At 37.9% G+C, this 23,164-nt stretch overlaps 2 protein-coding genes across 2 annotated transcripts; both read right to left on the bottom strand.

Moving 5' to 3' along the window:
* Positions 1–12,573: 12,573 nt before the first annotated feature.
* LOC110876449 lies at positions 12,574–16,406 on the bottom strand. The gene is made up of 10 exons (XM_022124623.2): positions 15,291–16,406; positions 15,096–15,206; positions 14,560–14,740; positions 14,297–14,478; positions 13,606–13,742; positions 13,422–13,517; positions 13,260–13,329; positions 13,108–13,182; positions 12,981–13,026; positions 12,574–12,838 (listed from the first exon to the last, which is right to left on the bottom strand). Exons 1-10 carry the CDS (start codon positions 16,401–16,403, stop codon positions 12,783–12,785), a joined length of 2,067 nt encoding a protein of 688 aa, XP_021980315.2. The 5' UTR covers positions 16,404–16,406; the 3' UTR covers positions 12,574–12,782.
* Positions 16,407–20,082: 3,676 nt separating this feature from the next.
* LOC110878873 (phenylcoumaran benzylic ether reductase Pyrc5) lies at positions 20,083–22,566 on the bottom strand. The gene is made up of 5 exons (XM_022127259.2): positions 22,273–22,566; positions 22,045–22,179; positions 20,787–21,024; positions 20,498–20,701; positions 20,083–20,399 (listed from the first exon to the last, which is right to left on the bottom strand). The coding sequence occupies exons 1-5, from the start codon at positions 22,453–22,455 to the stop codon at positions 20,233–20,235; spliced, it is 927 nt and encodes a 308-aa protein (XP_021982951.1). The 5' UTR covers positions 22,456–22,566; the 3' UTR covers positions 20,083–20,232.
* Positions 22,567–23,164: the final 598 nt, after the last annotated feature.

The following is a 23,164-nucleotide window of genomic DNA, read 5'->3' on the forward strand; positions in this document are numbered from 1 at the left end:
GAAAAACGTGGCTGCTGTGACGGTTGCTGAACCGGAGGTCTAGGAGGTGCTGGATACCCATGAGCTGAGTAATCTGGTCTCCAAGAGGTTCCATGGAGAGCATTGTAATTAGCCGCTACCAGGTATGGATCGGCATCATAGTTATAGTTGTAGTGCGTGTGAGTCGGTTGCTCAAACGGATTGTATGCGGTGGAACCGCCGTACGCTGGTATCAGATTGTCATAGCCGAAAGGTGGCGGAGGTGGTGCAACTGGTGCAGAATTCACCTCTGCAGGGTGACCCGAAGGTTCCCCTAGTTGTGGTTCTTCAGGCACTGGCGGAAAGTGACTCGCACTCGAGTGGCGAGGGGTGCTGAAATGGAATTCCCCTCCTCGGGTGGACATCCGCGCGCCTTATCTCCTACGCCTTGGCGGATCTGGAGGTGCTTGTTGAACTGGTGGCGGTGGAGGCGGTGGCGTAACTGCCACGAACCGCGAATCCTCAGAAGGATCCTGCTGTTGCTGTTGGTCATGAGGCGAGAAGTGATGAGAAGGTGTGAAGTACCAATCGCACTGGTCAAACCTCGCCTGGTAGCTGTCGGGACCTTGATAGGGTGTTCCATGGAAGGATGACCCATCAGAGATCTCGATTGGATGGTTGGGAGTACCTCTTGCAGGTTCTATGGGATCCGTGTCTTCATCCATATCAACCGCATTATCTTCGGAGAAATGGTCTTCAGGTCCTAATGGGTTATAACCTATTGGTTCTTGGACATAATCAGCCGGATTAAATCGGCCTTGGAAGAAAGGAGTAGGATCGCCATAGGAACGGTGCGAAGCAGATCGCTGGAGAGGTATAAACGAAGGTTGAGGGTTATTGGGTTCATTTTCTGAGTTTGGTCCAAAAGAGTGACGGTATGAAGGTGTTGAACTGTGCGAGGTAGAATGTCTTGCGGGTTCAAAGAGGTTCCTTCTACGTCTCTGAGGTTCCTCACTCCTTGTACTCGAAGGAGCTCGCATGTTCGAAGGTCCGGCCTCGTGATCATTGTGAGTAGTGATCAGCCCTTTGCCTCTTCCTCCTCTTCCTCTTCTAATTGCTGGTGGCATATTTCCTACTTTCATAACTTTAAATCACAATAAACAATAAAAGACAAACTGGAATAAAATTTCGAATTTGTCCTATGTTCTTGTCTAGACTCAAGTATGTGCAATTGTGTCATTGAGATTAAACACTTAAGGATAGTGTTTAATTCACTCAACGTTGGCTCTGATACCAACCTGTCACAACCCGATTTCCACGTGTCTCACCAGTGGGCCCGGTGGGGGATTACCGTGACGTAGTTGGCAACAATATAGTCAAGCCACGCAATTATATGAATGCACAGCGGAAGCATAAAGATAAATATATTTCAACATTGAATGTAATATCAAAGTATCACCATTGTTGAAATAAAATCCACAGGGGATCAATAATAAGATAAAAATAATTGTTCAACAGACGTAGGCATCTTAAGCTTGCGAGACTCTTTATTGATGCTAAGGAGAAATATCCAGCCAATTACGCTTAGTACCTGCATTTAGTCTTTTTGGGAAAATACGTCAGTTTACACTGGTAAATACATTCAACCGACACTTTTGTAAAATGTTTAATAAAATTGATTTGAATGCACAAGGCACAAACTCTTTATAACTTGGGATAATTTATAATTTAATCTTGTAAAGAATTACATGTTTACTATGCGTTCGGTCGCCCGGGTCGTGCCGGGTTAAAGATTAATAGACACACCACATAGCATAAAACCGTGGCGGGAAAACCAACGGCTATACCTTTATAATCATGGACATAATGCCGGGTGTACGCCTACACCTGGATGTCAAGGTCGTGGCCATTTCGTAAAATGCTGCCAAGGATATCCGGGACATGGTCATTAAGCTCCCAAAGGCGTAAAGCCAACAAAACAAATTTTTAAACGGGTCACATTGATAATACCCAACTACTAATGAGTTGGGGTCAATTGCCCGACCAAGCGGTATTTTAAATACCGTAACCCAAGCCCGTATAACGGAAAAATAAGTTAAAAGTATTTACCTTTGCAAGTATTAATCCTTAATCAAATAACTGCAAATATCTTTTACTGGTCTCCTATTCTGGAACGAAGGTTTAAAATAACCTATTAGAATCCTAACGGGTCTTTAATTTAGCCTTAGCTTAGACCGGTCAGTTTCAAAGGATAGTTACGGTTTAATCGCGTGAAAGGCGAAAACCGGGAATGAAATGTGATTTGGACCCAACAAGTTTGAAGACTTGTTTTATATGGGTATAATAACCACACTCTGGATTTTGGGGTCAAAACCATAAGGTTTGACCCGTTTCGGCTAGTTTATGTAAACTAGTTATATAAACCGAACCGTGCGCGCAAAAGGCGTAACGGGTAACCGTAAGACTCCTACACTGGTTTCCTAAGTCAATATGCTTTAAAGAGGTTGTGGTATCAGTAGGATACCTTCCATAATGCCCGTAACGAGTTTAAGTTCATATTATGCCCCGTAGGGGTATTTCGGTCTTTTTAAAGATTATAAAAGAGGTTTCTGAATTCTACAGGAAATCTGAGTTTTCCGAACAGTTTATAAAGTTCAAAATACTCTATTTATTATTTAAAATCAGTAGCAACTGGAATCAGGTCAAAAGACCTTGTAGAACTCAAGTTATGTCCGAAAAGGGTATATTCGGTATTTACCGAACCGATGCCATAACCGCAGGTTATGAGCAGGTTAAAAATATTTAAAAATATTTAAAAATCCCAAAATATTATTTTACATCAGTTTGTAAAAGTTTTGGTGTCGAAATCTGGGTTTTGATAGGCGTTATGCTAATTGCGCTATTTAATTACTAAAGTTTCCGTAATTTGCGCTATTTAGCATAACTCTTATTCTGGACCTTGGATTGACGTGAAATTTTAGGGACATGTTTAGGAATCAGTAACTAAGGTTATGGTCCTTTCACATGTCCGAAATTCTCGTTTTAAATTAAAAAGGGCGTTACGGTCAACTTTTAAGCATTTAACGGAAAGGTGTAAAAGACTTGGACAAAACAACAAACTGGTCACAGAGGGTTATACCATCATGTAACCTGGTCCTAAGAGAGTCCTAAGGCATATCTAAAACATACTTTAACGGGTCAGAACTGAAGTCAAAGCAAAAGTCAAAGTTTTGCGACTTTCGGCTCCGAACCGGGTCAAAACAGTAAATGATCGGATCAAACAAGCTTAGACTAGTTAATATACTTATTATCATGTTTTATGAGTGTTAAAGCAGGTTACACGCCATCTACATTACTGATTATGCATAAAATCGCAAAATAGCATTCTGTTGACTTTTTCTATGCAAGTTTGACTCGACATTCGGACTAGTTAGAGTGGGAATCAGAGGGTGCCCTTTTTGGGGTTTAAAGCCCACATGATTACCAACATATAACTACCTTTGATTCGACAAACCACTGGACCATTTGTGATTTATCGCAAAGTCAATCGTTAGTTACGATGGATTGACTTTTAAGCTAAACTATAAAAAAACTAAGCCACAAAGGGTTAGGCAAACTTACAGAATCTTGGTGCACGACCAGAGATGTTAGAAGAATGCCTTAGAGCTTCAGAAATGATCAAGAAGGCAGGTTTGAGGTGTGTTGAACTATAGTGCACTACCTTGCCTTTTATAGTGAAAAATGGAGCTCAAGATCATTACAACTCAACCTATGATTGCTCATGGATGATCAGCAGGTGTCCCTGAGTGCTAGGGGACATGTAGGGGGCGCCCATGCTTCAATTAATGCATCCAAGATCGTTTACAAGCTCAAACAGTGAATTTGTCCAAGTTTTCTGCATCTGAATCCTAATGTCAGTAAACGTATCTTCAAATGGCTCGCAACCCGCATTATCTTGCTTGTTTCTCTAACGCGGCACGCCTGAGGCCTGTAAATCAAGATTTTCAAATCTTTTGTAATCATTGGCCTGACCCTTCGGTTCCGAAGGGGTAACTTTGCGTTTTGGGGCCTCGTTTATTTACGAATAAGGGCCTCATGACTTTTACCCGTGCCGTTAAGTCCCCGGTTAGTTTAATTACTATCCGAAAAGCCTTAACTTTTATTGTTGACGCTTTTGATCCCTCGCATACGAAATTGATCATAACTTTCTCGTTTTAAAACGGAACTTTGAGATATTTATATCGTACATTCTAGTGAGCGTAATTTACTGTTACAAAGTATCGGGTTCATCAAAGGGTCACTCAGAGGTATAAATTAAACATGTTGACACATTTGACCCCTGTAGTTTGTAATCTCTCACTTTCTTCCGCATTTCGCTCCGTACGATCCATGATTCATTCTTTTGAAGGTACGAGCATCATTTAGGGTTACTATACAGTATATTTATCCCTCGTTGACATTTTTAACCCTCGAATTTACATACTTTCAAGCTTTGTCAACTTTAGTCCTTTATTTAGTATTTAATACCACGTGTAAACCTACGACACGTGTCAATACATTATTGGACACAAAATTCCGAGGTGTTACAATACATAATCAAAATAACAATATAAAAAATAAATATCATAGTGTACCTAATATCTTTTAAGTTGGTATGTATGAAAATTCAAGAACCGTTATACTTACTATTCGCAATTGGATAAGAAGTCATAGTGATTTTAAATATACAATCAGTTTGGATGTTGATAATCTTAAATACGTACGGGTAAACTACTAGTTACTAGGGTTTGAGCCCAAATATAATCGTGAGACAAAGATAGCAATTCGAACCTCATCCCATCCCTTTGCTGGCCTTAGAACCGTGAGCCAAATGCCTCCTATGACTTTCTAGGGCAGGGGTGCTAGTACGACTCCAAAAAAATACGTTTATAATTTAATAGCTAATTACCCTTGTTGGTGCATACATCTGTCGACTTCGTCTTGTATCGAGTCTTAGATTGCATTGTATAGATTAGGGCACGTTTTACGAGAAAATAGGAGAGTGTATGTGTTTTAGGAGCTGATTTCGCTCATAGTGTCAGACAGGTGATTTCGGGCGAAATCACAATATCTGATTTCGCTCTTGTGGTCTTGTTGTTGTTTGGAGCGAAATCTGAAGACTACATATAGGTGTCATCTGAGCGAAATCAGTATGCATGACCTTGTATTCCACGCCGAAGTTCTGCCGGTGTGAAAACTGACTGCAATTGCATTCCGATCAATACAATCAGTAGTTAAAGTGAAGAATCAGCTGTTTCTAACTTTGTTTCTTGTTATTCCGCACCTGAAACAGAGTAAAACCCCCCTGAACGACTCATTCGTGTCAGATCACGATCCTACAATTGGTATCAGAGCACAGGAGGAGGAGTTCTGCAGAGATTAGCTGGGATTCATCAAGTTTTCTTACTTCTACACCTTCTTTCTTCACCAGATCGAGTTTTAACGGATAAAACATGTTCAAAATTTCACAGACTATAGACAATTGGACATAGACAAATCCCTGAAAGTTTGACACTGAAATTCGGACTAAAAACGGACCAAATTGACCTCCGATCAGATTTCGCTCGAACAGGACAGTTCTGATTTCGCTCATAGCTGCCAAAACTTGTCTGATTTCGCTTGAAATTCAGACCTGATTTCGCTCCAGGTTCACAATTTTGTTGATTTCGCTCCAATTTTATCTGAGATTTCGCTCCTGGTTGCCAAGACTTGCTGATTTCGCTCCAATCTCAATTCTGATTTCGCTCCTGGGTGTCCAAACTCTTGTTTTCGCTTTAAGGGTTTCTGGGATTTCGCTCCAAGCTAATCAGAAAGTGATTTCGCTCCAGATTGTGTTGTGGGATTTCGCTTGTAGCTGCAATCAGTCTAATTTCGCTCCAAAGTGTCTGTGATTGAAAAACGTGTTAAATAATCATGGATACCGAGTTTTACAACGCGTTTGCTACACCGTCTAACCCGTCTATCATTGCACAAGCCATGAGTTTAGAAAACGAGACGGGAAGTACCCAAAAGCCCCCGAAACTGATGAGTATCGAAGAATATTACGGGTGGAAAGACAGATTCGAAAATTGGGTTCAGGCAAACCATCTTAGGTCATGGGAATGTATACTGAAGAAATATGTGTTGCCTCGAACAGATTTGCAGGTTATCAAAGATTTATCAGAGTTTACTGATCAAGAACGGGTTATGTATAAAGCCGAGAAGATGATGATAAGTCTGCTTCAACAAGCCATCGAAGAAGACATCTTTATTTTGCTACAGCATGACAAAACTGCAAAATCAATCTGGGATGCACTTAAAGTTAAATTTGAGGGTAGTGAGAACATGATAAAGAGCAAAAAGGCGTTGCTCAAGAAAGAGTTCGATCTGTTTAGCAGTTTACCGGGAGAGGATACGAAGAAGCTGATTGAACGATACTGCCACTTAATGCGATCCATGTCAATGTTGAGTATTACAAAAGATCGTGAAGAGTGGGTAGATAAGCTTGCTGATGCGTTACCGCAGAAAGAGTGGGGAATGTATTTAATGATTCTGAAGAATACGGGTGTTTATGATGGGCTAACGATTTCTCAGTTTATTGAAAAGATTGAGAGTCAGGATCTGGAACAACAGAAGATCGCTAGGATGAACAGTCCGAGTGGTCAACAGGACGTAAAAATGTACTACAAAGGTAGTGTTCCGGTTCCAGAAGCTGAGAGAAGTCCGAAAATCCAGACTGCGTTTAGTGTTGGGGATTCAATAGAAAAGGTTGATCAGGGTTCTAACAAAAGCAGCAGTGGATTCTCATCATTTCCAAGTATCAATCCTAAAGAGTCAAATACAAGCTTTCAGTCTCAGAGCACAAAGACAGGAAATGGTTACTTGATTCAGTGTAACATCGCTCTAAATCTTCCAGAAGGTCAAAATTTTTCAGAAGAAACTGCTAAAGACCACATGGCTCTACTTGGTTCTGTATTGTTATCTTATGAGGGTCTAGTTGCCAGTCAGATCGGGAATCCTATGCTCACAAAGGAGGATTACGATCAAATAGACGCCGAAGAGATGGAACTGATGGACATTAAATGGTGTCTGGTGAGTGTTCTCAGACGAGCTGAAAAGTTCAAACTTATCACTGGGAGAAATGACTTTCTCGATGCTCATGTATCTACTTTAGGTTTTGATAAATCTAAAGTTACTTGTTTTCGTTGTAGGGAGAAAGGCCATTTCAAGCGAAAGTGCAAGAACAGGGAAGCTGGTGGAGCTCAGAATCCTTTCGGAAAAGACGATTACTACCGGAAAGCCATTTATCAACAGGTTGGTCAACAGCAAGAACCACAGGTGGCTCATGGTAGGAAGATTGAGGATTCAAAGAGAGCGTGTTTGGTGGATTTCAACTGGAACAACTACATATCACCTGAAAGCAAAGCATGTATAGTCGATCAAGATGATGAAAGACTACCTGAAGGCTTCAGATGGGATATGTTTGTTGATGAAAAGGGAGAGTTTAAAGCCTTCATCGCTAAGATTGTTAGAGAACCAGACATGTTTGCCACGTGGATGAAGTCTATTGGTGAGACTGTGAAGAGTGTGGAGGAAGAGTCTGTTGTTTCTGATGAAAGTTCAGAAAGTCCTGATGAAAACTCAGAGAGTTCAGATGAGAGTGTTCAAAATGATGTTAGCTCAGAAAAGGAAGTTGTCTTTGATCAAACACCATCTGATTCTAGTTTATCAGATACTAATTCTGAAAAATCTGTACAGTTTGATCAATCACCTCCAGATGATAGTAGTGATGATGAGGAAGAAAAACACATTAATATTGCAAATTCTCATCTTTCTCCTGAAAGTTTTCATTTCTATTTTGCAGATCGCTTAGAAAAACTAAAGGAGAAACGAGCTGCTAAAGAACAACAACAAATGAAAACTGAAGATGTTGTTCAGAATGAGAATGTTGAAAGTGTTGCTGTAAAGATGGTTGAGAGTGAGCATGTGAAAGAAGAAGAAAAGGTGACCAAAGTAGAGAAAGTTATTGAAGATGTGAAAACAATCAAAGTTGAAAAGATTGTTGAAGTTATCAAGCCTTTCATGAAGTGTTTGGAAGCATGCAAAGAATGTGCAGCCAAAGATGATATAATTGCTGAGTATAAGAAGAAGAAGGAGCAGTTACTGTTCAATCTTAACTATGTAAAAGAATCTTATGATGTCTTGAACAAAACAGTAACTAGTCTCCAAAAGACAAATTCTGAAAGAGAACAGGCACTAACGATGATGAATGCAGTCATGATGTCGAAGCAGAAAGCTATTAACTTCTACATCGAAGAGAGTGCTAAGTGGAAGAAAGAGTTGGAGACAGAAAAGATTGAGAATGAGAGAATTAGACGTTTACTACAAAGTTATTCTAGTTCTGATTATCTCATTGATCGTATTTACCCAACTGTTGCAGGTATGGAAGCTTTTCAAGATGACAAGCCGAAGAAAAAGGATACTGGTGGAAGTGCAGAAGATGAACAGAAGAAACGATTCTGGAGACAGTCAAATCAAGAGTTTCTTGCTGCGAAGAGAAGGAATGGAACTGAAGTGTTTCATGCAAAGGAAACTCGAACCTGTTACAGATGCAATGAAGCTGGTCACATTGCATGGAATTGTCAGAAAAATGCCAAAGCAAAACAGGGAGTTTCTAAGAAAATGAAAGAAAAAGTTGTTGACGTTGAACCACCAACCGACAGACTTAAATTTTTTTGAAAATTCAACATATGAGGTTGGTGAGTGTTCTAAAAAGAATGTTTACAAACAGAAAGCCAAAGACAACCAAGTGTGGGTTGTTAAACAGGTTGAGGAGAAAGTCGGCGATGAATCTGGTTCCACAAAGCCAGAAGAGCCACAGGTTGAGGTAAAAATTTCAGTGAATGATGATGAGTTTCCATCACGGAAATTTGAAGAGGTTAAATAGAAAGTTGGCAAAGTTGAAATCTCGAATCAGTTTTACAATGAGAAAACCAAGTTTGATGTCGAGAAAACATTCAATGGGAATGTAAAGAAAATTTTTGGGAAAATGCTGAATGGGAAAGCAAAGGAGGTTAAAGATTTTTATGCAACTAAAAAGGCAACTTACAACCCTACTGCGCGAGAATTGAAATCCATCAAGTCTGAGAAGACTTGGATGGAAGTTTGTTTCCCTTGAAGTCTTAGGACTATGCCGGAGATCCCAAGTTTATATCGTGGATCAGGAATCGGCATCATTCATGTTTAATGAATTTGTATGAAAATGTGTTGAAATTGTTAAAATTTTACAGTGAAAGGAATACGCCGGAGCTTCCAGGTTGGTAAGTGCGAAGCAGGAATCGACATCCTGATTGGTAAAAGTGTTTTATGTAGACGTAACATTCCTACAATTGGTATTGTTTCAGATATACCTACAAGTGGTAATGTTTGTGATCTTACAATTGGTACAGAGGTTGCTTGATTGCAAAACGGTAAATCAGGGACATTAAGTTGTACTTGATTTACTACATATGCGTAAAGGACAGAGATGATGAACCATATCCCCGTACTTAACAAATGATAAACTTACAAGTGGTAAAAACAAACTCGTTTTCCGGAAAAATCATTTTGATTAAAAGAAACTTAAGTGTTTTGAAATCTAAATGAGAAAATGATTTGTTGAAAGGGGGAGCTCGGATTGTTTATGCCTTAGTAGATGACGAATTGATGCAATTCGATGTCAGTTGTCAAGTTTCTGTATAGTTTTACAATTAGGTCAAGTTTTGTTTTCAAATTTTTTCTTTAATGTGCTTGAATTTTAGGGGGAGGGGGGGTAGAAAATTTTCAGAAAATCCAAAAACATTAGAAAATTTGAAAAAGCCAAAAACATGATAAAATTCAAAAACGAGTTTTTGTTGTCAAAAGAGGAAATGATAGTACGTCAGTGGACTGTCACAACATGCTAAAGAATTGGAAAGATTAAAATGTGATAAACAATCTCACTGCGGATGTGTTAGTAGATTTTTACACATTTAGTAAATTGTGACGAGATATAAACATAAAAATTTCAAACTTGCTTGTTCTGTGGGTTAACAACTTCTTGGATATATAGGTAACCCCTGAAATCTTGTTTGAAAGGTCCCTTATTCTGATATACTAGGTCTTTATGCTCAGTGATATCTGGGGCATTATCCCGGGACTTCTGTTGTATGGAAGTACTGACCTAGTCCCCAGATAATGCTTTTCGCAAAAGCTTGAAACATAGCTACGCCCTCAGCATGCTGATGAAACAATAAAATTGATAGTCGCTGCTGTTGTAATAAAAAGATCCTCTAAAGGGGACACACCGAAAAGTCGAAGCCGTCATCTCTTTGCGTATACGGAAGTATCGACCTGAGCTCTCACGGCCCTCGCATTTAACCCCTGACAGATATCATCTGTGGTATACTCACCTGTAAGACTGAATATTGGGATCTGGATACGGGAGTATATTCAAGATTTGGGACACACGGATAAGTTAAAGTAATTAAAACATTAACATCGTATATCGGATCAGTTGAAGTTTGTGTGAAAATTTAAGTGGACAAATATACTGACAATCTAGGTGAATTGTTTAGAACTTAAAATGAAATGCAGCTTAACGGTGTTGGTGACATGTCTCATAAACTGATATGATCCTCTTACGCAAACTCACAAAAATATTGTTTGTAAATATTTCATTTCTGCATTTTCTGATTCTACAAGTGGTGTCATTTACTTTCTTTAAGAAAAATCCAAAAAGATTTTGTGTGTGTTTTAGCATAAACTTTTGAAAAAGTCAAAAAGATTTTCGACAACTGATGTTGGAAAGCTGATTTTCAAAGTCTCAAAGTGCTAAACATGATGACATTGTTGTGAGGGGGAGAGTATGTTTTGAATGTGAAAATATGTTTTTTTTTAAATCTAACAATTGGTTCATCTAGAGGAGTTATTTTTGAGAGGGATTCGTCTGATTATATCAGCGTATTGGTGCATATGTTTATATTGGGAGTCGATATTGGTGCATGCATCTATATTCGAAATGTTAAATTTAGAAAATTTACTTCTGGGTTAAGAATGTGCAGGAATAGCCAGGTTTCAATCTTGAACCTGAAGATAGAGTGCCAGGTTCCGATACCTGAGGTTTCTGTGATTTTAACAAGCCAGGCTGCGATCCCAGCAAATCGAGAGGGGGAGTCTGAAGACATCCGAGTAGACAAAGTATGAGCCAGGGTATTCGATCCTGAGTCCTGAGCAGAAATAGAGCCAAGTTTCGATCTTGGAAATTAAAGATTCTGTGGAAAGAGCTTGAGCCATGTTTCGATTCTATGGACAAAGTTAAAGCCAGGCAACAATCTTGGAACATGAAGATCCAGGCTGATCGATCCTGAGAAGCTGTGGGATGGAAAGCCAGACAACGATCCTGAAGCAGATGTTGCTGAAGAACCAAGAAATTCCAGCAAAATGTTAACGGGGAGTCTGTTGATGAAGATAGAGAAAGAGAAGCCCAGAGACTGAACAAGACTGAAGATGCGAAGACATGGCATGATCTAAGTCTCGACGACTCGTCAACATCTGAGGGGGAGTCTGTTGGTGCATACATCTGTCGACTTCGTCTTGTATCGAGTCTTAGATTGCATTGTATAGATTAGGGCATGTTTTACGAGAAAATAGGAGAGTGTATGTGTTTTAGGAGCTGATTTCGCTCATAGTGTCAGACAGGTGATTTCGTGCGAAATCACAATATCTGATTTCGCTCTTGTGGTCTTGTTGTTGTTTGGAGCGAAATCTGAAGACTATATATAGGTGTCATCTGAGCGAAATCAGTATGCATGACCTTGTATTCCACGCCGAAGTTCTGCCGGTGTGAAGACTGACTGTAATTGCATTCCGATCAATATAATCAGTAGTTAAAGTGAAGAATCAGCTGTTTCTAGCTTTGTTTCTTGTTATTCCGCACCTGAAACAGAGTAAAACCCCTCTGAACGACTCATTCGGGTCAGATCACGATCCTACAACCCTCACCGTCTTTTGAAAATTAAAGAGAAGTGTATACAAGATTAATTAATATGTTTTAAATCCACTTTTTAAGTTACGTGTTTATTATGTATTATATTATATTTTAATTCTAAATAAATTATAAAATCATAATTAAGACCCCTTTTTAGTTAATCACTTCCAATTGATGATAGTTAATTTAAATAAATGCACGGTAAAGTCAAGTATTTATAGATATCATTTTAAATAGTTTTGATGGATTTTCATATTCTAAATAATAAAGACACCTTACAAAGAAGCACCTAAATATGTATTCTTTGGCACAAACAGAAAATCGAAACTCATTTCCATTGTAAGTCATGAAAAGCAAGTTGTCAAACAAAAGATCTTCGTCCCTACAATGAGCGTTGCAACACCTTGCCCAATGATTTGTAAAGTATGCTCATAGGCTGCAACATGTCTTTGCTTAAGAGTGAATTAAAGGATAATGTGTACACATTTAGTTATCAAAATTTGAACAAGTTATGCAAAAGGCAACACATTTATTGATCTTGGAACAATGGCAGGGTATTAAACTAAAGGAGATGATCTTTGAATCCAGTCTACATCAAACATGATCATTAACCATTAACCAAAGAGTTACAAATGGTAACATAAACTCACATATTTCATCAAGAACTTCATTGCAAATGGGATTGCATTATGTTTACACTTGGAAAATCAAAGAAAAATTCGACTACGACCCGCTAGAAGTTACAAGGAGACACCTTGTTATCCCCTATTCATGTTATTCATGCTTCCCCAAGGTTCAGTCACAGATGATTATGTAAAGTCTTCCTGTGTATACTCATGAATTTTGCAACAAACTCTACACGTACAGGAAACATATATAAAGAACTTTAGAAAATATACAGTTGTAATTTGTAATGCAACTTTTAGTTTATATCAGTTTTATGCATTCATTTGTCATCATAAATCATATAGAAAATACCATTAGCTATCTTTATTACCTTCTAGCTTTAATAAGGCACTGGTTCCAACAGGGAGTCTCTTATCCTGTATGTTGGCATTAACTATTCGTAAAATATTATTTGCCAAAAATAACATATAATTATGGTAAATGGACCGGAACTTTACATAATATCCATGCCAATAATATAGTTCCCTTTTGATATTAGCTTCAACACCCTTGAGGAGCTGTTCAATGAGTTTCTGCATAACGGAAGCATTGTAGCTTAAAATTTCGAATTATGTAACGTCTGTGAATTCTAAAAATGTTGAAGCTTTACCAGAAGAATCAGTTTCGGGTGAACAAATTCCACCAAAAGTTTCTGTAGTTTTTCCCTTGTGATAAATAGCCTGATAAAAAAACGAAGGTTAATTAATATTGTTAACTTGTTATCAAGTTTTTTAGTAATTAATTAAGTATAAAATTTATTTTATAAACTTGCCTCTTGTGTGATGGATCGGCTAAAATCTCAGCAGCAAGGTCAATAAGTACATCTTCCCATCCTATTGCAATTGGTTGATCTTCAACAAATGGATAGCTGCATATGTGTTTGACTTTTAGAGTCAGATTAAGAATAGGTTTTTTAACATATTGAGATATTATCAACATAATGTGTGTTATCTTACTTGTGACACTTGCAGGCTTCAAGAGCCATGATTGCTTTCCTCAAATTATGTTTGGATTTATTAGCAATCTTTGCTGCAAATTTCATCGATAAATCAAAGTCCTCTTTCCTTGATATCTGAATAAGAACTTCCATAATCTAAGATTTTAACACACAGAAATCAGATGAAAGTTGGACATTTTAGCGCGTGAATATTCATGTTCTACATACTTTAAAACTTAACGGTAAAAAATACATGTTCTAGCTTTATAGAAAAATAGAGAATGATAACATAGGTTAATGTGTTGAAATTTGCGCATCTAGGTAAAATCAAGTCCCAATCGAATATCAAACGAACATAAATATGTATGGCTAACTCCTACAATATTATTTAATCAAGAAAACTACACAAAAACTTGATTCTTACAATCCGAAATACCAAATACATGGTATTTATAAGCTAACCTATCACATTAGACGTATACCAGGATTGCTCATATAATTATCCTATAAACATTCAAACCTAACTCGTTTAGGATGCTAGATAATTCTAATCAATTAATTAACTAGGACATGATAATTATAACTAATTATTAAATCATTATCACATTTAATAATCTATAATTATCCACTCCTAAAAACCCTCCTTGAGCCTTGCACGCCAGGTCAGTTTCATTACTCGAAATTCCCAACATAAAATATATAGCACTTACTTCCTGTGTTACAGGAGCGTCAAGCTTAATAATATGACACCGAGTTTTCACTGATTCGAGAACGTTGACATCATCTTGACAACAAAGAACCAGTTTACAAACATCCGAATAGCAATCCATAATCCACTTTATTAAGTTCTGAATGCTCTCATCGGCTTTGTCGACATCATAAAGGACCATCACTGTAGGTATGACAACAGGATCTCTGAACACAAATATGAAATTGGACCGTTTATTTAAAATTAACATTAAAAGGAGTGTACCTGTATAATCTGGCTTTAGATTAGCTGTACTGATCTCAGTAGTAACTGCATTATCACTACTACTTGTTTGTTTGACTGAAGCCATAAGAACATATTTAGCATTAGCTTCCAAGTGCACATTAAGCTCTACATGGTGAGAACTTGATGTTACAGGAACCGCGACTTGAGTCAACCTTGTTTCCTAAAAACATTATCCGTTAAAGAAATTTGTGATATTTAGCGTAAACAAAGAAATCCCAAACAATCTGGTTGGAATATGTATGAGTAAAATCAGTCGACATTAATATTATAGAGTTCTTTTCACTATATCTTCCTTCATTATCAATTTGAATTGTAGACATATAAACCCGAGCTCTTGTATGTTTTGTTTTTGGTATCAAGTAAATAACGCATTTAAAAAGATTTATCAACTCTTACATACCTGAATCTGGAAGTATCTTAAATCATGAGATATCTGCAAAAAGAATACCAATCTAAGTATTTGCGCACAAATCATAAAGGCTAAATCTTGTTCTAAATAAAAGTTTACAACATACGTTCCGTGCAGTATCTCCATATATCTCACATAGTAGGGCCATTGTCAAAGCTTTTTTCCCGGACCCTCGAGGTCCCTTCAAAAGAATATGTGGAAATATATCCTGGGATGCCTATAATTAAACAAGAAATTAAGAAAACAATAAATGTGCATAATCTAAAGACTAATAAAAAGCTAAGTAACCAAAGATACTTACAAGTTGTTTAAGCTGCAGGGCTTGTTGTTTATGGCAAGTGAACCCGTCTAGTGACGTAGGTTGATACTTATCAGCCCAGAATTGTCTTAAGTTTTCAACCACGAAAGCTTTCTCAATAAATGAAGCTTCGTCAAAGGCTCTTAATCTTTCAGGAGACTTCTTGTTGGTACCACAAGATTTTTTTCCTATGCAAGAAAACCAAGAATCCGTCTGGCTTTTTCGCCTATTTGCAGTAAACCTCCGTGAACTCCCATTTGACTTCCCATTCGTATCGCTTAAATTACTACTTTGCCTGCTGCAGACCATAGTTTTGCAATTAGTAATGGGGTTTGACTTATTACGCTGAAGCGGGATGGGCTTTTTTTGTATGAACATTTTTAGTTCCGGGCTGACACGATTTTCCAGCCCTTCATTCTTAATCTTCTGGGCTGACACCACATCACGAGAGACGACAACATCACCACCTGGAAGAGAATCTGTGCTATCATAAATGGGTGAACGTCGTACTGGACTTTTCACCAACTTTGCATTTGCAACCACCTCAACTACAGAAGGTGTGCTTTTATGGCTACCTTCTCTGTCTTTCCGTGGAGTAACACTTCTGCGCGATGGAGGTGTTCTACTTCTTCCCTCTCGTCTTTTCAACTGCTGATCGCTCTTTAGTTGTTGATCTTTGTCCCTTGATCTAAGTCTAGGTGCTGATAATGTTCTAGCATAACTCGGCTTTTCATTATCAAAGAGTCTGTGCATCGGCTTATAAGAGGCATCCGACTCTTCATCATTATCCGATAGATGATCATCTCTTGCGGGTATGAACGATGAAACACGCCTCCTACGTTCAGATTTTGAAAACGGGCTGACACTTCTCCCGGGTGGAAGAGGAAGCGGGCCAGGAGTTGGTGATCTAGAATTCCCATCGCCTCTTCGAGTCTTGTACGGAGATTTGCTATGTCTTCTTGGAGGTGGCAGCCCTTCAGGATCAAACTTTGAAGAGTGCCTCCTGGTGAGTATTAATGAGTCTTGCAAAGTCTTTTTAGTGAATTCTTTCCAAGGAGGTTCATTTAATTCGGTTTCAGTATCAGACGGTTCGTAACCGCTTCGTCCATGTTTCATAACCAATAACGAATGCTTATGCAACACTCTGCTATATGATACTGGACTCTCCATATGCAGACAAGCAGTAAGCTAAATTCCCACAAACACTAGAACAAAAGAACAATAGGTACAAAGAATGTGGTTTGACATGATAAATATAGAGATGCTTGAGGTGGAAACATCGGTGTCTACGAAGCATAGACATCGTTGAAGACAATGTGGTGTTGGGTTGGCACAAGATTCATGCTTACAGTTAAAAACCAGTGAATATACAATCAACATTATGCTGTCGTTTACGAGGTAATTGCATAGGTATATACTCTATAGTTTTTAAATGGAATCGCGGTTTGTCTGTAGCTGTGATAAAAATGGTGCCTTTGGGTTCAGTGATGAATATTAAACCTGTAAAAAAACCAAAATGTTCATGGTTTAGTTGCTTCTTAGTTATGTAAAATGACAAGTCAAGAGTTGAGGTTATAAATCTCATTCATACATATGTGAAAAAATGATAATCGATTTTAAACTGTTATTACCAAGAAATGATAAATTGTAGACGCGATGACGTCATGCTGTCTTCAGCACTTGTACATGATGCAAACCAGAGATGGTAATCGAACACGAACCCGATGGATAAACACGAATCCTGAAACATTTGAGATAGGTTTGGGGTCGGTAATCGGTTATGAGATTATCTTTTCTTTTTTTTTTTCATGGGTTTGGGATGGGCATGAGATTTGGAGATATACCCATTTACCCCACCTGATTAGCCAATAATGTATACCCGTTTACCTAATTATATACCAAAATAATTTATTTTTTATTTTTAAATATGTATATATATAATAGATATATCCTTTTTTTATTATTAAGGAAATTGAACCATCGCCCCAAAGGAATAATTTGTTGTGATCTTTTGATGTAATCTTTTCATAATATCTGGATTGTATTCTTTTGCTAAGAACATAAAAAATTCTCATCTGCTATTGTCATCTATGTATTTGGATAGTTCTTTTATATATATTTGGATTTTTTATATATAATGTAGTCATTTGAAATATTTTTATAGTGATTATGCTAAATATAATTGATTAATAGTTACCCGGTGAGTTCCTGACGGGTTTGGGTCGGGTATACCCAATGAATAATTTTAAGAAATTAACGGGTTTACCTAAAACCCGCGGGCATACCCGATACCCGACGGTAATTACCCAATAGAAACCTGACAGGGTTTGAGACAAATTTTTATAATCGGGTATGTGGTTGAGATTACCTAAACTCGTCCCATTGTCAACCAGTAAACTTTAATGCCCTTGGTTTAGCCTGTTGCCAACCAGCAAACTTTAATGCCCTTACTTTATTAGTAACATGAATTAACAGCAGTGAAATGAGATGCTACCATGATGTTTTTGTACAACTGTGGCCCATCTAGGTTTAGCCCGTTGGTTTAAGCCCAACCCATAGGGAAGCCCACTAGCCCGATATCTGTTAGAAGATATAAACATAATCCATTATATATATTCGGATATTTTATGTATGTATGTTAACTTAGGATTATGTGACTTATGTAATTATGACCGGAATATTAGAGTGGTTATGTTGGTTGGAAGATACCGGTTCAAAAGGTGGTTTCCCTCCAACTTTAACCGCTCATAACTGCAATTTATGCATTAGTATTTATATGTCTTGCCGGGAACCATTCTCGGCACCAAGACAATTTATAATTGCCAAAATTGTCCCTCAAATTCAATCGCTGCAAGTAGTTTACAAACCAAGTTTCTTGTTATGGATCCAATGTATCATAACACTTCCGCTGATTATCAGTCTGATGGCCAACAAAGTGGTATCAGAGCCGGTTATGTTAGTGATGATGATCTCAGGCCGTCTTCAACAATGATGCCGTGCAAACACTGCACTGAAGAGAAGCGTGAACGGAGATGGATGCAGAGGCGGTGCTACTACTGCAATAAGCCTGGCCACCAGATTTCTACATGTGCAATGAAGGAAAATGATGAGGAAACTCAATTGCTCCGTCTGGCAGTAGACACCGGAACGCAGAAGCAACATGACAATGATCCTGAACATCAAAATGGTCAAAGGATGGAATACATAGTGGTTGGCACCAACAGAGGTCTCTGGTAGGAGATATGGTATGTTAGTAAAACTCATCACTATTCTGGCAATATGGATATGTTCAAACGTATAAAAAACATGTCAAGTGTTGAAACGATTACCGGAGAGAATCATTTTTTCTTCATACGGGGTATAGGGGTCACTGAAATCAGATCAGGGATGGAAAAGATTTGTATTCAGAGTGTGTTTTACACTCCGGATATTGATAGAAATGTATTAAGTCTAGACCAACTGATTACTCAAGGTTTCACCGTTAAGTTTTTCGGAGACAAATGCAAATTGTTTCCCACATTCAGTATTCCATTGTTTAATAAGAAGAGTGACAAAACTGGAATGACTAAAGAAGAAGAAGTAGGTATGTTAGAAAAGGAGTCAGTGATAAGTAAAGAAACGGAACATGAAAGATTCAAAACAGAATTCTTAAATGATTACTTTGAAAGATTGAATGTATCAACAAACGAACCGGACTGGAACGTTCTGATACTTCAAGCAATGTCCTTCAAAGAATTTAACGACTGTAAGGCACTGTTAGACATGTTAGAGGATGAGGAATATGTTATGAAATATAGATACCATCTCGATACCAAGTTCAATGAAATGATAGATTGGTTTCTAAAAGTAAAGTTAGAAATCTTCACAAGACCCTTGCCGGCATATGCTTCGGAAAACAGGAAGCTGTGTTTATTAGTATACATGGGTGTAAAGCGAGAAGGGGGACATCGGATGATTACTGAAAACAATCTATGGGCAAAGATTGCCAAAGAGATTGGTTTTGACTACAGTGAAGGTGAATACATGAGATTACTATATGCCATGTACTTGGATGTGATTATTTACTATTACAAGTACAAATCGATACAAAGGAATGCACACGAGAAAGAGGAGATCAAGATGGTGACTGATCCTAGACGAAGCAAGAGTAATGAGGACAAGATGATAGGAACAGAAGCAGTGCAAGCAGAAAGGAATACAAGAACTGAAGGAGTTGCAGAAAATGAAGCTGATCACTACGCATTCTTCGCTGGCAACGATTGGGAAGGAATAAAGAGGCTTCACACAAGAAGGTTCGACTTCAAGAGGGCAAAAGCTGCCGTGGATGATGCCAATACCAGCGTTTTAATGCACTCTCGTAAACGTGATTATGTTTAGGGGAGTGTGTTAGAAGATATAAACATAATTCATTATATATATTCGGATATTTTATGTATGTATGTTAACTTAGGATTATGTGACTTATGTAATTATGACCGGAATATTAGAGTGGTTATGTTGGTTGGAAGATACCGGTTCAAAGGGTGGTTTCCCTCCAACTTTAACCGCTCATAACTGCCATTTATGCATTAGTATTTATATGTCTTGCCGGGAACCATTCTCGGCACCAAGACAATTTATAACTGCCAAAATTGTCCCTCAAATTCAATCGCTGCAAGTAGTTTACAAACCAAGTTTCTTGTTATGGATCCAATGTATCATAACACTTCCACTGATTATCAGTCTGATGGCCAACAATATCCAATAGTTTTTCATCCGCTCATTAAGTTATTCAGGGTTTAGAAAGGATCAAGAATAGGGATAGAATTTGAGATATGATATACAAACACCCAACCATTACAAATGTGTCCATTACACAATATTATGCAAACTAAATCACACGTTCAACAAGGAAAATATAATCATTAACAATGATTATTCAGGTAGATGAAGGAAAGATAGATCTTTAAGCAATTTGAGCAAGATACTCATCAACAGTGGTGTATTTTATATCTGGATAAAGCTCGCTAGCCTCCACGCCAAACGAAGGTTCGATCTCAAAGTTTGTTGCATCTCCATTGATCAATACAGAATGCATTATGGACCAGACAATGCTTAACCCGAATGGAGCCTCTGCAGGACGAGCAACTCATTTATTTTCTACTTATGTGTGTGTATATATATATATATATTAAATCGTTTTATACGCGTACTTTTACCGAACTAATTACCTTGGATATTCTTGAGAACTTGTTCCTCAGTAACATATGTTTTCTCGAGGGTCTTGCCAATCTTGCTTTCCCATATGGAAACAATTTCATTAAACGACAATGTGTTGCCTGGAGGTCTGAATATCAATGTCTTGTTCAATGTACGCGGGTCATCAACTGCTTTTATGGTAGTTAAAGCTATCTCCTCTTCTTTGACAAAAACAGCTAGATAGAATAAAACAATACAGAGATGTTAATAGATTTGTCCTCATTTGCATTATCACTTATTATTATGCGTTAAAGATTGTACCTTTCGGGTTTCCATCTCCAAGGATGGTGATCTTCTCTCTAGGGGCGGTGTACGTGTCCATTTGCCCCACGGTGGGTAAAAAGTAGCCCGCAAAACCATTGCATGATACAAAAGTGTGTGGGATACCTGCAGCTTCGACAGCTCTACGAATGCTCGCCTTTCCCGCAAAGGTGCTCTTGGCTGGTTCGACGGCATTGACATGGTCGACATCGGTTCCAAATTCCGAAGGTAGAAATCTCTATATAAGTTTTAAAAATATAGGTTAATGGGCAGATCCAGAGTTAGCATACTTGGACTAGCTGCCAGCTGGACAAGAACAAACACAAACATGCTAGAAAAATGTTCAACTTAAAAGGGCGTTAGTTGAGCTATGTACGAACCAAACATCGGCGAAGCTTTTAAGGGGCGGGAGGGAGCAGCCGACCCCTGAACTTTTCGCTCAGTAGTGTAGAGTATGTAGTTTTCGTATAGAAATTTTTCGGTATATACGTTTTCGACTCCCCAGTTTTATAGAAATTTTTAGATCCATTGACTTCTGCCCCCGGGTCGAAAATCTCAAGCTTTGCCACTGGAACCAAATGGGCTAGAAAAGGTTTAATTTAAAGGGCATAACTTTAGCCACATACGTTAGCATACTTGGACAAAAACAAACACAAAACATGCTAGAAAAAGGTTCAACTTAACAGGGCGTAACATGAGCTATGTGCAGACCAAACGGGCTAGAAAGGGTTCAAATTTAAAGGGCATAACTTTAGCTACGTATGGTACGATACCATACTTGGACTAGTTGGTAAAAAAACAAACACAAACATGCTAAAAAAAGGTTCAACTTAACAGGGCGTAACATGAGCTATGTGCAGACCAAACGGGCTAGAAAGGGTTCAAATTTAAAGGGCATAACTTTAGCTACGTATGGTACGATACCATACTTGGACTAGTTGGTAAAAAAAACAAACACAAACATGCTAAAAAAAGGTTCAACTTAAAAGGGCATAACTTGAGCAATGTGCGAACCAAATGGGCTAGAAACGGTTCAACTTTAAAGAGCATAACTTGAGCAACGTACAACACTACGCGGCCTAGAAAAGTTCCAACTTAAAATGTCACAACTTGATTTACGTGTGGACAAAAAGATAGAAAAGGTACATCTTAAAAGGGCATAACTTGAGCTTTGAGCTACATGCAGATAAAACAAAACCGGCCAGAATAGTCAAATTATAACTTCAGCTACACATGTTTGAACAAAAATGAAAGTTACCTTTACATTTCCTGCTTCTTTAATGGCTGCAATGAGCTTGACTTGATCAGCTACCAGTTCGCCACCTATCGTCGAGATCACAACATCAACATGCTTGATTGCCTTCACCAAACTTTCATGATCATGGATATCACCCTGGAAACATGTCATTTAAAACATAGATTACCCAATAACTAATTGCCACAAGATGAGGATGAACAAAAACAATAATTAAAAGGCTTTAATTACATATAGAATTGTGGCACCGAGTGTTTTAAAACTGTCAATGAGCTTGGCTTTTTCTGGATGTTTGGTTGTGTTTTCTCTAACCAAAACGAAAGTCGGGTTTCCCTCTTTCACGCTTGCCTCCACGATGAACTTTCCGATGTATCCGGTCCCTCCGATGATCAAGATCTTGCTTTTCTGTGCCATTGATATGCTGGCCGGTCTTTAGGGAAAATTTAAAAAGCGTTTGAGGTTGATTTGTATGAAAACTGATCGGGTAGTGTAGGTAGAATATATAGAGAACTTTATGTCATCATAAGATTAAAATTATAGAGAACTTTATGTCATCATAAGATTAAAAAAATCATATATATGGTTGGTGAACAAGTGGTCAATACCAAATGCGTAGAATGATAAAGTTGACCTTGAAATATTAGTGGATGGTGACAAACTCAACCAATGTTATATATCTAGAAAGAAATATGCTTTAAATATATTGAAAAATTATGAAAATGATTTTACGTGAATTCATTTTTGAAATTTTGTATTTAAAAACAATAAATATGCGAAATATTTATGATTTTGTATTAACACTGGTAGGGGCGATGGTCGAATAATTATCAATCAATTAAAAAAAAGACTATTATAATTTTGCTATGAAAAAAAACGATGATAAAACTGTAATTTTTGGCTTATGGCAAAACTGTAATTTTTCTGGACTAATGAGCCAGTGTTAGGCAGCTAGAGTTATGCGCCACCCGCGTTGCGGGGCGCTAAACCGAGTATTTCTTAGGTTAATAACATGTACGCCTTTATGTCGGTTAGTTATACATGCTATCTTTAACACGATATCAAAAAAGATACATCAAGTTAACCAATTAAAGAAAAATAGTAGCATAGTTATGATAAAAATTTT

This window comes from Helianthus annuus, chromosome 9 (genome assembly GCF_002127325.2).
Source record: "Helianthus annuus cultivar XRQ/B chromosome 9, HanXRQr2.0-SUNRISE, whole genome shotgun sequence".
NCBI classification, from domain to species: Eukaryota; Viridiplantae; Streptophyta; class Magnoliopsida; order Asterales; family Asteraceae; genus Helianthus; species Helianthus annuus.

Excerpts from the sequence above, each read along its gene's own strand:
- LOC110878873 (XM_022127259.2), bottom strand. The coding sequence starts at position 22,455 with ATGGCACAGAAAAGCAAGATCTTGATCATCGGAGGGACCGGATACATC. Across the intron at positions 22,180-22,272 it reads TCGGTGCCACAATTCTATAT|GGTGATATCCATGATCATGA; the intron begins GTAATTAAAGCC and ends ACATGTTTCCAG. Across the intron at positions 20,400-20,497 it reads AGTTCTCAAGAATATCCAAG|AGGCTCCATTCGGGTTAAGC; the intron begins GTAATTAGTTCG and ends CTCGTCCTGCAG.
- LOC110876449 (XM_022124623.2), bottom strand. The coding sequence starts at position 16,403 with ATGAAACATGGACGAAGCGGTTACGAACCGTCTGATACTGAAACCGAA. Across the intron at positions 13,518-13,605 it reads GAAGCCTGCAAGTGTCACAA|CTATCCATTTGTTGAAGATC; the intron begins GTAAGATAACAC and ends ACACATATGCAG. Across the intron at positions 13,330-13,421 it reads GCCGATCCATCACACAAGAG|GCTATTTATCACAAGGGAAA; the intron begins GCAAGTTTATAA and ends TTTTTTTATCAG.